Source organism: Papio anubis, chromosome 6 (genome assembly GCF_008728515.1).
Source record: "Papio anubis isolate 15944 chromosome 6, Panubis1.0, whole genome shotgun sequence".
NCBI lineage: Eukaryota > Metazoa > Chordata > Mammalia > Primates > Cercopithecidae > Papio > Papio anubis.
In genome coordinates, this window is record NC_044981.1 from 145,615,754 (window position 1) to 145,631,431 (window position 15,678).

The 15,678-nt window shown below is 35.9% G+C and overlaps 1 protein-coding gene across 2 annotated transcripts in view; it reads left to right on the top strand.

Annotated features, from left to right (window-relative positions):
• GOPC (golgi associated PDZ and coiled-coil motif containing) overlaps positions 1-15,678 on the top strand; it is a 42,897-nt gene that overhangs the window by 20,711 nt on the left and 6,508 nt on the right. The window contains exons 2-8 of one of the 2 annotated variants that reach the window (XM_003898260.4): positions 1,854-2,018; positions 3,440-3,463; positions 6,334-6,509; positions 8,053-8,218; positions 11,047-11,142; positions 12,568-12,732; positions 15,244-15,424. In XM_003898260.4, the coding sequence (XP_003898309.1) occupies positions 1,854-2,018; positions 3,440-3,463; positions 6,334-6,509; positions 8,053-8,218; positions 11,047-11,142; positions 12,568-12,732; positions 15,244-15,424 (973 nt within the window). The remainder of the gene's footprint in view (positions 1-1,853; positions 2,019-3,439; positions 3,464-6,333; positions 6,510-8,052; positions 8,219-11,046; positions 11,143-12,567; positions 12,733-15,243; positions 15,425-15,678) is intronic. The other variant, XM_003898259.4, reaches the window with a different exon arrangement.

The following is a 15,678-nucleotide window of genomic DNA, read 5'->3' on the forward strand; positions in this document are numbered from 1 at the left end:
GAGTTCATATTGATGCAGGATATTTTCTTGACCCCTTCACAGTACTCATGACAGGGGTGCCCTGTTTACTCAGCCCACCCCGCTCAACCCCTGGCAGGAGGGAGCACACAAACGAACGAGTGTGAGAACTGGCTGGTAGCTTTAGCACTGGCAGGAGCAAACTTGGTTCACTTGGGTCCGCTTCACTCCACCCCTCATGGGAGGGAGTGTGTAGGCAAACAGATGTAGGAACTGGCCAGCTGCTTTAGCACCGGCAGGAACAAACTCCATGCAGGCTGTGTGGCAGCATCCAGGTCGGGGTACCTGCGACCCAAGGCCCCAGAGGGCATGTTACAAGGTTCTCTTAGCTCTGCTGGACAGAACTGTATTATCAGCTCACTGGGCCTTTTGCCTTTTGTGGGGCAACTGCCCTCTGCCAGTAAGGGCAGAGGGCCAGTGTGATAGCCTTTTTGGGTACCTGCACTTGGTGAGTCCCAAATTCTTGTCTGGTGCCCAAGAAGAATGAGGTAATGTGAATTCATGCTGAGAGCCACTTCCATTCACTCAATAAAATTCTCTGCATTGACCATCCTTCATCCATGAATTGGATCCTTCATCCTTCCTTCAGTTTGAATTCCATGGGACTGGGTCAGTTCTCTCTCTCTATATATAACTTGCCACATTTTTTAGTTGGTCCACATATGTGTATTTATCAACCCAGTGGATATGAAAGCTTGTCAAGGGCATAAATTATGATCTCTGATTTTTTTTTTTTTTTTTTTGAGACAGAGTTTTGCTCTTTTTGCCCAGGCTGGAATGCAATGGCGCGATCTCGGCTCACCGCAACCTCCGCCTCCCGGGTTCAAGCGATTCTCCTGCCTCAGCCTCCCGAGTAGCTGGGATTACAGGCATGTGCCACCACCCCGGCTAATTTTGTATTTTTAGTAGAGACGGGGTTTCTCCATGTTGGTCAGGCTGGTCTTGAACTCCCAACCTCAGGTGATCCACCTGCCTTGGCTCCCCAAAGTGCTGGGATTACAAGCGTGAGCCACCGCGCCTGGCTGATCTCTGATTTTTAAAAATATTGTCTACAATTTTTTTTCTCATTGTGCTGGCATAGTTCTGGGCCCTTAGATGCTTAGCAAAATTATGTTGAGTTGAGTAGGAAACAAAGGCATGTCTTGATCTTTAATCTGCTAGCTAGCTGGGAAAACCAAAAACACAAGGGACACATCCTGTGCACAACTGTAAAACAATATATCAATTGTGCAAAAATGAAAACTTCAAACTGAATGGGTAGATGGTCCTGATGAGTTGCTCTGCTATGCTAAAGCTGAAGACTTAACAGTTAACTCTGATCTTCAGGCTTACTGTAGTCTCAGAAGTTGATACCTTAGCACCTAAAATAACTTTACTAGATAATGATTGGGATGATTTGGGCTAGTATTTGTTGGATTGAAGACAGAACACAACTCACTCACTGGCATCTTCTGTAATACTGTTAATGTTAGTGATCCACCACAGCACACGTTGTCTCTACCACATGGCGAACCACCTCATAGTTGTGTGTTTTCATAAGCTTTGAAGATAAAGGTGAAACAGTAAAAGTAAAGTAAAGTAAGCAAAGTAAAATGGAAGTAGCATTCTGTGTTATTAGAAAATACAGCTTATAGATTTCTCTTGCTACTGAAATATCTTGACTTACTGATTTTCTGTCAGTTTAGATGGATGTCTTGTATCTTAGATAATAGTATTCTAATGTTCATGTATTTATTTCAAAGGTAGTCTCTCTGTTGTCATTCTTGAATAACAATTATTAGTCAAAAGAAAGAAAATTAAGCATCCTTAATTTCTTTTACTGTTTTCTTTATAAGGCACAGTTGGTGGATCTGAAATCTGAACTGACAGAAACCCAAGCAGAGAAAGTTGTTTTGGAGAAAGAAGTACATGATCAGCTTTTACAGCTGCACTCTATTCAGCTTCAGCTTCATGCTAAAACTGGTCAAAGTGTTGACTCTGGTACCATTAAGGCAAAATTGGTAAGTAGTTTAGAGAGTGACATGCCCTTGCATGTATTTTACAGGGTGGAGAGGACAGTTTTGAATGAGACTTTTAAATTATCAGATGTATGTGCTCATTGTGGGAAATTTAGAAAATATAAGAAATATAAAGTTTATGATCATTATGATAATCTACAATCTCATCACCTATAAATAATCAGTGATATCAACAATCAACTGATAGAATTTTTCCTATTTAAAATACATGTATAAATATGTTTAAAAGATATTTGTGATTATAACATAGAAGATTTTTTTTTTTTTTTTTTTTTGCCTTACTGTATCAGTTGGATTAAATTCAGCCGCATATAACAGAAATCCCAAGTAACATTGGGATTATTCTTGAATAGTGCTTATTTTTCTCTGAAATGTAGAGTTGATATGGCAGCTCCACAAATATTAGAGATCCAGATTCCTTCCATCACTGTGCTCTGCCATTTTTAGCTCATGGTTTCCATCCTCAGGATTTCTTCATGTCTGCATTTCAGGCAGGAAGAAGGGTTAATCTAAGGAAAGGGCAAAAAGATGCTTCTCTGTTGTGTTAGCCTTCTTTAAATAACTTATTATGAAATCTTTCTCAGTAATTTTTGCCAGCATTTCATTGACCATCCCCAGCTGCATGTCAGTCTTCTATTGGTCATATGGCCACTTACAGTAAAACTGGAGTCTGTTAATAAGGAAGAAATAAAAAATGGAATTGGGTACCAGCCAGTAGCACATTCTTTTCTTTTGCTCTTAATATATTGTAAGCATTTTTCCTGCCACTGTGTACCACATATGTTTTAAGTGTGTAAGAGATATCAGATATTTTGTTTGTATATGGAACACAGCAATAAATAAGACAGCTATTGCTTGGCAGAGGCAGGACATGAGATGATATTGATTATATGCTGAGAGTAATACATTTATAAGCTTTACTTGTTTTCAGTTAATTTCATTTGGTTAAGTAGTTCCTAATACTGATGTGTTAAAATTCATGAAAATAATTTTAAGTTAAACTCTTAAGTTTTCAAAGTCTGTGAATCTGTGTTAAAAGGGTTTTATTTAACTGAAATAAAAGCTCATAACTGCTTCTTTGAGCTATTTGACTTTAACATTCAAAAACAATCTAAATTTTCTCTAGAAAAGAATTTACGTGAAGTTTTAACATTAGAATTTGAAAGACTATGGTGAAAAGAACACTGTACTAGTTATGCTGACTAATTTTGATAAAACAAAAAATTTTAATCTAATGCTATTACAGTTACTGTTGTTGATAGATTGCAAATATATTTGTTCTAATGAACTTTACCCAAATGATATTCAACATGTGGGGTTTTTCCTTATAATGATTATACCACTAAATAAAATCATTTGTTTGATCTTCTTCTAATTATAAAACTTTTTTCTTATATCTGAAGTCTGGCCCCTCTGTGGAGGAGCTGGTAAGTATATTGTTTCTGTTTTGCTTTAATATGTCACGCTGAAGTGTTCTTAGTGTTTTATTTGCATATTATATGTTGTCACTTATTGTATTTGAAAATAGCATTAATGATGGCAATTTTTTAAATGTTCCAGTACCTGAAAAGTTCAGTGGATGGCCCATTGCTCTTTTCTCACTGCATGTTGTTAAACATTTTTCTTTTATTAATGATTTATAGCCATTATTTGCAGAGCCTGTCAATTTTTGACAATTTTTGAGCCTTGTAACTTGCTCACACCTCTACTTCAAAGAGCCATTGGTTTTCCCACTTCAGGGTATTGAAGATATATCAAGCAGGCCTAGTTTTTAACCCCCTTAAGTTTCTATTTGAAATTATTTCCAGAAAAGAATGTGCATGTTGGTTTCTTCTTCATCTGCTGCATGTGTTATGGCTTTTCAAGAGTCTTGAGAATAATCATGTGGCCTTTGAAACAATCGAATTTTGAAATGCTTTAGCAGAAGTTATTTTTGAAAATAACAATACATTTTTAATATTTTTCACATTACCCCAACCTAATCAAGTTCCAATTTGTCTTATGGCTTTACCTCTTTTGAAGATCCAATCTTTGGTATCTAAATGTAAAATGAACATGTTGGATGTTACCTAGTAACAAACAGGTTAACTAAGAATCAAAAAAATTTTTTTTCTGGAAATCTAGAAATGGTTAACTTCAGTTTTCTTAGTCTTATTCTTGCTTACCTCTGTTAATTTGAGGCCTGAGAGTTTATCAGATTCATTAGGGATTTAAATCATTAAAACCCCAGTCGGTGGTAGCTTAGTATGTCTCCTACGTTTCATTAATGTAGTATAAATAACTCATTAAAGTAATTGAAAGTAGGTAATCGTCAACATAAAGTTTATTTAGCCCATAAGCCAAAGAAATCTTGATCTTCTAGGAATGCTTTTTTAAAAGTTGCATCAACTTTAAAATGTCATAAGAAAGATTTTTGTTCATATCTCCAAACTGGTTTCTTTTGAAACAGATACTTGCCCTTTTAGGACATAGGTTCTGAAATAAAGATTTTAATAATTCCAAAATTATGTTAAAAGGAGGATTCTAGATTGAGTTTTTCAAATCCTTTAAAACTAGTATCTAGAAATTATGTTCTAATCTTTTTTTTCCAGAAATTGAAAGAGTCTGCTAATCTTTCATATGTTCGTCATATATATAACAAATATTTTTAATCAAAGAAGTGACAAATATATCTAGCATTTGGTAGTTGTCGTTAGTTTTAGCTTGTATGTGTGTGTGTGTTTGTGTGTATGTACGTAAATTTTTTCTTTAGGATTATGGTATTTATTGACTAGTATTCAAATATATCTATTTTGATGTTGTTCAAAACAGTAGACCAAAGGAGACACGTTAAATTAGTACCAAAATATATTCCATGAATTGCTGAAAATATGCTTAAATTTGTTTCTTAGCTTCTCAATATCCAGAATAAAAAGGGAAATAATTATGTAAAATAATCAGTGCAGACAATAGAAACAATACTATTCATCATTTCCTCAAGAGAAACAATTTCTCTGGTGCTAAGGTAGGTTTTTATTTACATCCTCACAAAAGGGACATGGTGGTATAGGGAATAATGTCTTCCACATATCATGAACAAATGTAACCATGTTTTCATAGGATTTGTGGATTCTGTAAAAGCAGTTCTGCTCAGGATAAATGCAAATTTTCAGTGTTTAGGTGATTTTTTTGACCTACAAATAACACTTAAAATGTCTGTTAGGGCCCTTATTTAACTCTCAAAAGGGTTTTATTTGGCCATATAGTTTTGTGTGTGTGTTTGAGTTTGAATTTGCCTGCCTATGGGCAGAATTTTTTGTACCTTCCATTTTGCACTCTATTTTGTCTTGTACCTGCCTGTTTCTGCACTTGGATCCTGAAGGCATTTACATTTGCAACCCTTGATCTGTAGGAAAGATTATACTTTATGCTTTTAAGGTAAATTGAACTTTATTTCTCATATATGAACTTCTGATAAAAATTTGATGGTGAAGATCTTGCGGTTAAAGTCTCTGGCTAACACCTTTATGTTCACATATATGGACTATCTACCAAGAGGAACATAGGAGGCAAGTGAGGCCAGTGTTTTCCTCAGAAAAACGTTCTGCATTCACTCTTAACATACAGACAAATAGATGAACCGGATAACAAAGTTCAGTGGTAATCCACTCCATAGATTTGATTAATCTATAGAAACTTTGTAATGTGTAAATGTTTTAATGCAGTTGTTACTAGCAGTTTTTCATGACTATAAAATGTTTATTAGAAAACTAGTATATCCTCTAGTTCATTCCTTATAAGTTTCTTGTGGTCCTCTAAGATAAATTAGCTATAAAATGTATCTGTGTAACTGAATGATTCTGACTTTAAGACAGACATGCATAACTTTGCATGCAATTTCTGACAAGTCGACTTTATAGACTTGTTGCATTAAAGTTAATTAAATGTTTGGGAACAACCATCAGAATGATTATTTTTATATTAGTCTAGTTTTCTAAGTCAGTTTTAGAAGTAGATAGCAGATTTAACTACCCATTGAAGTCACTTTTACTAATATGTGATAACATGAGCTTGGAGTAGACTACTTTTCTTACTATCCTCCATATCAGGGTAACCCATGGCATGCAATTATTTTATCTAGAAGTAGTTCCAAGATGTTATGGTACTAGTTCAAAAGAACTAGATCCAGATCTTTGTGTTCCATTTTATAGAGATGATACATTGTTGAACTGTAGGCTTTTGTGCATTTTCAAGAACATGGTCTAGTGCTAAAGAGTTTTTATTTTCATTAAATTATATACTTTTAAAAATTACATAGGAAAGAGAGCTTGAGGCAAACAAAAAAGAAAAAATGAAAGAAGCGCAACTTGAAGCTGAAGTGAAATTGTTGAGAAAAGAGAATGAAGCCCTTCGTAGACATATAGCTGTTCTCCAGGCTGAAGTATATGGGGCGAGACTAGCTGCCAAGTACTTGGATAAGGAACTGGCAGGAAGGTGTGTAAAAAATGGGTATTATTGTACTCTTAAGTGACAAATTGGCTATTTAATGAGGTTGACTCTTTCTTTTTCTTTTTTTATTTTTTTGAGATGGAGTCTTGCTCTGTTGCCCAGACTGGAGTGCAGTGGCATGATCTCGGCTCACTGCAACCTCTGCCTCCTAGGTTCAAGTGAGTCTCCTGCCTCAGCCTCCCGAGCAGCTGGGATTACAGGTGCCTGCCACCACAGCCAGCTAATTTTTGTATTTTTAGTAGAGATGGGGTTTCACCGTGTTGGCCAGGCTAGTCTCAAACTCCTGACCTCATGATCCGTCTGTCTTGGCCTCCCAAAGTGCTGGGATCACAGGCGTGAGCCACTGCACCTGGCTGACTCTTTTTTCTTACAGTAAATGCAGCATTAATCTTTTCCCTCAGAATCGTTTTACAGTTGGTTTTAACTTACTGTTGTTAAATTAATACTGACAGCATTATGTATTGCAGATCTATTTATCCATACTAAATATGTTTAGTTTACACACATAAACACTGATAGTATCTTACTGTGAAATGCTAACAGCTCTATAGAGCAGCACTTTCCAACTATTTTGTGCCTTGAGACCAGTACAACCAATATTCACGTGCATAGCAGAACTTCCATAAGGAATTCTTTTTATGATCACTGAAACCCAGCCTTTCTTGCCCTTCAAAAAGACATGTTGGTATTTAGTTAATGACAGTGATTTTATCATAATCATACACAGAATTCTACTTGTGTTTATTAAGTAAATTATTAACTCTGGTGACTTATTAGTACTGAATCATTTTGTGCATATTCTTTTAATGTCACATTAAAAACATGAAACAAAGAAAAAATAATCTATATCATCTTGAAGTACACATTTTCTAGTAACTTTTTTTTTTTTTTAATTTTGTAAGATGGGGTCTCACTCTGTCACTCAGGTTGGAGTGCAGTGGTGCAACGCTGGCTCACTGCATCGTCTACCTTTCAGGCTCAAGTGGTCTTCCCGCCTCAGCCTCCCAAGTAGCTGGGACCACAGGCATGCCACCAGGCCTGGTTAATTGTTTTTAAGGTTTTGCCATGTTGCCGTGGCTGGTTCTAGTAACTTTTAACCACATTTAAAATAATCATTTTGTGAAAAGAAACTCTAGAAGAAATATTTTTGTACAGTTAATCTCATCTAAAAGCTAACATTTAATGGTATCTGAGTTCAGTGACTTTGCCTGCAAGACATAAAACAGATTGACATTAATCTCATCAATTGTTTTTTGGATTTATTTGAATTAAGTATATGACTAAAAGAGTTCACATTAATTCCTTTAAAAAAATTTTTTTTTTACTGGTTTTTCCCTTCAAGATACCTGTTCTTTTCAGTGTTCATATTTTTTTATACTTGAGAGACATCAAGAAGTTCCTGAGTATTAGTTTTATCACTAATTTGAGATTCATGCAAAAGCTACTTATGTTCAGTAATTTTTCTGAATTCTCACTATAGTGAACATAATGAAAAATCAACTCAATGTACTCTTTTCCCAATATGAAGGGTCCAACAAATACAATTGCTAGGACGAGATATGAAGGGACCTGCTCATGATAAGCTTTGGAACCAGTTAGAAGCTGAAATACATTTGCATCGTCACAAAACTGTGATCAGAGCCTGCAGAGGACGTAATGACTTGAAACGACCAATGCAAGCACCACCAGGGCATGTATGTTTGCTTTGCTGCTGCTTCCCACTCAGCCTCTTTCTTTCTTTAATCACAATTGCTTTCCATTCTTTCCTTTATTCTAGTACTGTTTGAAACCTTTATTTAAAAAGTAAAAATGGGATTCAACTTATTCAAAGTAGATAATGTTTCAACACCCATAGAAATTTTAGTAGTTCTTCACAGACTTACTAATGCTCTGAGAGTGATATTTTTGCAGACAGTGAGCCATTGTTAGCAAATGCATATTGCTAGTATGTTGGATCATATTTCCAGTTTTTCCTGGATCATGATTGGGCATGCTTAAATTTGTTTTAATCTTAGCTTAGAGTGTGTGGTCATTTTGATAATTCAGCAAATATTTTGGGGTAGTTTTTTAAGGGAACTTTTCGTAACTGAATCCAAATGTAGATGCTGAACTAACATTTACACCTGTTTGGTCGTGGATTAAGATGGAATTTGAGATCTGTAGCCAGTTGTCTGCTTCTATAGCCACCATTGTATAAAAGCTTCTATCTGGATAAATCTTTATTGAATTTTATTATAACAGCTGCTTGATCATATAGACCTTAATATATGAAAGCGTGTCTCCCAAGGGTTCACATAGCTTAGTACCAGATAATGTATGGCGTTAAATAGTAAAATAGTTTGTTGCTTCTGCAAAGATTTTTATAAGAAGAATCGATATGCACATAGAGTTGGTGGAAGAGAAGTGGGGATAACGATAAGCACTTATGCCATTGTTTTCTCTAGGACACTGGTGGTCCCCATTAACTTCTAGGTCCAGCAGATTTGGCAAATGGAGGAACACGGTTAGGAGGAAGACAAAGTAGTTTGTATCAGATGTGTCTGAGTGATAAAAGCATGCTTGTGAAATTAGCTAAATATGAGGTTGGGTTTTAGGTAGTGGCTGGATTATAGAAATTATTTTATACTAAATAGAGGAATTTTAACTTTAACCTGATAATCATGGAAGTTTTAAATAAAATGGCAGACTTCATAAAATTTACATTTTTTTTGTTGTTGTTGTTTGAGACGGAGTCTCGCTCTGTCGTCCAGGCTAGAGTGCAGTGGCCCAATCTCAGCTCACTGCAAGCTCCGCTTCCCAGGTTTACGCCATTCTCCTGCCTCAGCCTCCCGAGTAGCTGGGACTACAGACGCCCGCCACCTTGCCCGGCTAGTGTTTTGTATTTTTTAGTAGAGACGGGGTTTCACCGTGTTAGCCAGGATGGTCTCGATCTCCTGACCTCGTGATCCGCCCGTCTCGGCCTCCCAAAGTGCTGGGATTACAGGCTTGAGCCACCGCGCCCGGCCAATTTACATTTTTTAATAGTTATTTTGGTATAGTGAAGAGGACCAAGTTGGAGTCAAGGACATAGAAAGATACTATGGTCATCCAAGGAGAAAGTGATGAGGACAGGAGAAGTGGCATTTGAGAAGAAGGACAGATTTGATAGGATTATAATCAGAAGGGCTTGATTGGTGACTAACTGCTTTTGGTTAAATAGTGAAAAAGAAGAATCTGGACTTTTAGTTTGAGCAACTGAGTGAGATCTGGCCTTCAATGATAAGGGAAATAGAAGAAAAGGTAGGATTTGGGGAAAAGATGATGAGATCAGTTTTAGACAAGTAGTGTTTGAGGTGACAATGGGATGTCCAAGATACATCCAATTGGATATATGACTCTGGATTTCAGGAGAGAAATCTGATTTGAAGAAATATTAGGGAAACTGTCCATCTATTATACTTGAAATCTTGGAACTGATTAAGTCAGTTCCAAGTATATATGTATATATAAAGTATATAGGTAGTAAAAAGAATAGGAGGCCAAGGATAGAAACTTACGGAGTGGGAGAAGGAAAAGGATCACTAAAGGAAGGAGCCTGGGATAGAGCTGTCAGATACAGGACATCTAGGAAAGTAGTGTAATAACAACCAACGGAAAGAGTGGGTTTCAAGGAGGGGTTGGTGAACAGTATCAACTTTCTGCAAGTTTGAAGTAGGGTAGTGACAAAGTGTTCATTGTGTGTAACAATATTGATTACTAGTGAGCACAGAAAAGAAAATTCCAGTTGTGCATGTAGGGGCAAAACTCTAATTATGGAGCTCAGAGGACTGAATCTGAGTGGCAAGGAAGTAGATATGATGAGGATGAACTTCGTGTGGAGGTTAAGGAAAGGGAGAGGATGATAGTTGCTAAGGAAGATAGTGAAGGTTTGAAAGGTTTTTTTGTTTTGTTTTGCGTTTGCACATGATCAGTATTTTAAAACTGGAAAAGGCTTGTAATTCATTTATCTGCTGAGTAGGAAAACAGCTTAGTAGAGACAGAAAGAGTAAGGGTACCAGAGAAAGAATTATTAGTGGATCAAGGCCCTTTATTTAAGAGGTAGACTCCAGAGCACCAAGGAATGTATAAGTAATTTGATCCAACTGGAAATTTGTTTTTCAGCTCTACGACTCAGCTAAAATCAATGTATACCTTAAAGACATCCAGTGAAGATAGACAGTCACTTTTATTTTTTGAGGATATTTGTTCCTCAATTAATTCCTGGAAATAATTTCTTTTATAATGTCCTACAATTTAAAAATAAATGTATCAATATTTTAAATATTATTGGCAAAAATGTGAGAATGTCATCTATACATTTTGCATCAATAGAATAGCTATTTTCATTTTTCCATTTTATCTGTTACTTTCTTAACCATATACTGTTTATCCATTCCAGGAAGTTAATACAGATTTGTAAAAGCAAGTTATATAGTATGAGTTTACTCTATTTGGTATGCTATTTAAATGATACTAATTTTTCTTCTTTTTTCCTCCCAATTAGGATCAAGATTCCCTAAAGAAAAGCCAAGGTGTTGGTCCAATTAGAAAAGTTCTCCTCCTTAAGGAAGATCACGAAGGCCTTGGCATTTCAATTACAGTAAGAAGTAGTGCTTCCGGTCTCCTTTTCTACAGTTATCTAGTATAATCATATTCCTTTGTTGGACATCACTGGGGAACAGAATATTCTGGATATATTTTTTAAATATCTAAAATGTATCCCCATGGGGATAAATGTTTGCTTTTGTGTAAACATTTTTTTAAGAAATAAATCTTCCTAGCAGCTATTAAGTATACCTTTAGTAAGCATAGTTTAACATTTTTATTATGACTCACTTAATAGTTCTGTGCCATATAGTGTGATGCCTCTAGGAGCCCTTGGGAATAGATATGGTTGTTTTCGTCTAGGTTAAATGGCTTCAGATTGTATTGTTCTCTCTCCAAGTATGTATATCTTTCTCTTGTCTCATTTATTAGCTGTCAGATTTCACTGGCTCTGGGGTCCATATATTATATATTCTTTTTTTAAATTCAATGCCTTTAGGAGTTATTTTGTTGTAGTCTCAGTGCTTTAATGAACAAGGTGACTTTAATTTTCATTTGGTAATACTTAGGCACTGAGCAAGTTCATTTGTTTTTTTAGTATTGCTTGATGTAGAAATGTTTCTTATAATAAAAAGCTCATCTAATCTGTATTTCTTGAATACTTACCTTTTTTAATGTGCTGCCTTCAAAGAGTATACATTTTAGCAGTACAAATAAGACACACACACACGGCCGGGCGCGGTGGCTTAAGCCTGTAATCCCAGCACTTTGGGAGGCCGAGACGGGCGGATCACGAGGTCAGGAGATCGAGACCATCCTGGCTAACACGGTGAAACCCCATCTCTGTTAAGAAATACAAAAAAAAAAAAACTAGCCGGGCGAGGTGGCGGGCGCCTGTAGTCCCAGCTACTCGGGAGGCTGAGGCCGGAGAATGGTGTGAACCCGGGAGGCGGAGCTTGCAATGAGCTGAGATCCGGCCACTGCACTCCAGCCTGGGCGACAGAGCGAGACTCCGTCTCAAAAAAAAAAGAAAAAAGACACACACACACACACACACACACACACACACACCCACACACACACAACGATACAAGCTAGAGAGTGATAGGTACCAAATACTGCACTTTTTTCAATTCTACATTGCATATATTTTCATATTTTAACTTCTCTGAAATTGTGGCACCTAAAATAATTGGTCTTGTCATTTGTAGTGATTTAGACTTGATAAAATGGAATGGTGCTATGGAGTACTAACACATAAGTTTTTTTTTTTTAATTTAAGAATTTAGCCAATTTACTGTTCAATATTCTTTGATAATTTTTACCATTACTTAAGTAGCAAATAAAATTTTACCCAGCATTTATAGAGACAGCATAGGTGCTTAATGAAAGATATTTTTAAGAAAATATTTTATCTCTAGATTAATCGGTAACTGTACTTTACAAAGAATAATTTACTGCCCTTTGTTGTTGTTGTTAGGGTGGGAAAGAACATGGTGTTCCAATCCTCATCTCTGAGATCCATCCGGGTCAACCTGCTGATAGATGTGGAGGGCTGCACGTTGGGGATGCTATTTTGGCAGTCAATGGAGTTAACCTAAGGGACACAAAGCATAAAGAAGCTGTAACCATTCTTTCTCAGCAGGTAAATTCCCTTCATATAATTAGAACTGTATCTTTCAATTGGTTATGAATCTATTGAACACTGCATGCTTCCCTACAGAGTTTCTAAAGTAGTAAAGTGTTTATACATAGATCTTGTTTCCTTTGATTTAATGCTTTTGTAGATGACATTCAGTCAAATGTACTGAAAATGGACCATTCCATTTTGTTTACTTCATAACTTTGAGCAAGTTACTTAAGTCCTCTGTCCCTCAGTGTCCTCACCTGTGTGGAAGGGATTAAAAGAAAGCTGTGAGGATTAAGTATGTTAATACATATAAAGTACTCAGAACAGGACCTGAGACTGAAAAAACAACATCCTTAATGCCTAAAACACTATATATAAGGTATTACAGAAAAGACAGTGCTAGAAGCAGATTGATTTTAGTCATAGAATATTAAAATTGAAATCACAGAAACTAGCCCAAAACTCTTAAAATGAGTAAACTAAAGTTCTTAGAGATGAAAGGATTTACTCAAAGTTGCCGAGCAAATAAATTAGAGAATTGAGATTCATATTCAGGAGTCATATTTGTCATACAGTTGTACTTAAAATGTTGTTTTATTTTGTTTATTTCTTTCAAGAATAGAGTTGAGGGAATTAGAGGCATTGGTAGTACATTGAGATGTTTCTTGGATTATCAGTGTGGTATGCGTCTGTAGAATTGAATCTCAGAGTCGAAAGTGAATATAGTTCATTGGTTCAATTCTATATGATGCATAAATCTTTGCAACATCACTACTTCAATAATTACATTAAAGGGAAGACTTGCTGATATCAACCAATCCGTTCCATTGTTATACAGTACTGATTTTTAGAAAGCTTTTTCTCATATTAAGCCTGAAATCTGTGTCTCCATGACAGCTACTCACAGATCTAATTCTGTCATTTAAAACTTTGCTGAAGACCACTGCATCATCTGTCTCTTTCTGCAAAATGGCATTTTTAAAGCATTATCTGACAAGAGAGATCTAAGAATGCTATGCTATTCTCTTAAGTTAGTGTTTTATCAACCCATCTTGACTGTCATCCAGTAGTAAAAGAGTGGGATAACTGGTGAAGGAGCTACCAATGGGCAGTCATAAGTTTTAAGAAAATGCTAACTAAGCACATATTAAAATTCTGATGTATAACCTTAAACTGCTTGGAAAGAAGAGCACCAATGAGTCTAACTTAGTGAGTAGCAATCAAAAATGGCATGTTTTCTTTTGAGCAAAGGCAAACCATAATTTTCAGGGTTGCCAACACCACACTTATATGTAGTGGTTGGAGTCTCTTATTAAATGACAATTATAACTTGGAATTTTTTTTTTCTTGTTTTTTTTTGGAGCCAGGGTCTCACTCTGTCACCCAGGCTGGAGTGCAGTGGCACAATCACAGATCACTGCAGCCTCAATCTCCCAGGCTCAAACAGATCCTCCAACCTCAGCCCCCCAAGTAGCTAAGACTACAGGTGCACACCACCATGGCCAACTAATTTTTTTTTTTCTTTTTTTTTTTTTTTTTTGTAGAGATGGGTTTTGCCATGTTGCCCAGGCTGGTCTCGAATTCCTGAGCTCAAGCAATCCACCTGCCTCAGCCTCCCAAAGTGCTGGGATTACAGGTGTAAGTCACCGTGCCTGGCATGATCTGTAACTTTTTACTTGAATGTGTCATTGTTAAAGAATGGCACTACAACTATTACACAGTTAATCTAGCATAATATAAAGATCAAGGACTTCAGAGTCAAACTTTTATTTTTCTTTATTCTTGTTCATTATGTAGGGAAAGTTATTTCCTTTCTCCAGGACTCATTCAGGTTTCTCGTTCATGTTAAAAGACACTATAATAGGATTATTCTGCGGATTGAAGGCTATAATTTATAGTAAACATATATAGTAATTACTATTAGTATGAGACAGAATACTTTGATTAACACTATGTCTGCATCTGGTACTCAGTGTAAGTTCTTACTCAAGACCTATTGAATAAGAAACAAAAAATCATTTTGTAGGAGTTTCTTGAATTAGTTAAGGAAAGGTTTGTATGATGTCCTTATGGCAGTGTACAAAATCATTTTGTAGGGGTTTCTTGAATTAGTTAAGGAAAGGTTTGTATGATATCCTTATTTAATATCTGACTATTTAGATGTATTTGCTGAATTGCTGTGTGCAGTACAAAATAGCAAATAATTTTGAATACTTGTTCCAAAATTCTATAAATTTAATAATTAAGCATCCTTTCAAATTTTAGATCTATTAGCAAAAAGATTATGGTCAGTAGAAAGAGCTACTATAATGTTTAAAGGAACTATAGAGAGGATTCATGAGGCTGATCTAGACATGATGGCCTCACTACCTGTTTAGATTCTAGAACTTTATTATTTGTTTTCTGGAAATGAGCTATCTCTTAGATCTCTCCACCCTTACTAAGCCTTCCCACAAAGAATTTGGAAATCCTTTTTAAAGTACAATTACAATAACTTGACTTTCTCATTTTCATTTCCTGTTTTAGAGAGGAGAGATTGAATTTGAAGTAGTTTATGTGGCTCCTGAAGTAGATTCTGATGATGAAAACGTAGAGTATGAAGATGAGAGTGGACATCGTTACCGTTTGTACCTTGATGAGTTAGAAGGAGGTGGTAACCCTGGTGCTAGTTGCAAAGACACAAGTGGGGAAATCAAAGTATTACAAGGTAAAAATCACTCTAAAAATTATTAACATATTCATTATTATTAAACTATTATTAAATGTTTAAATGTTGAAAAATGTGAAGGCCTCAGAATTTCTTCAGTAAAACTGTTTTAACTGTGAGGAAATCAAAGGAATGAAGTGCTTTCCCTTGTTTATTGTTTTATTGTACATTATGCGAACAGTTTATTTACCACATATGTTCTTCTATATTCATCTTGGACTGTTAAGACAAGTACATTACCAGTTACTCTACTG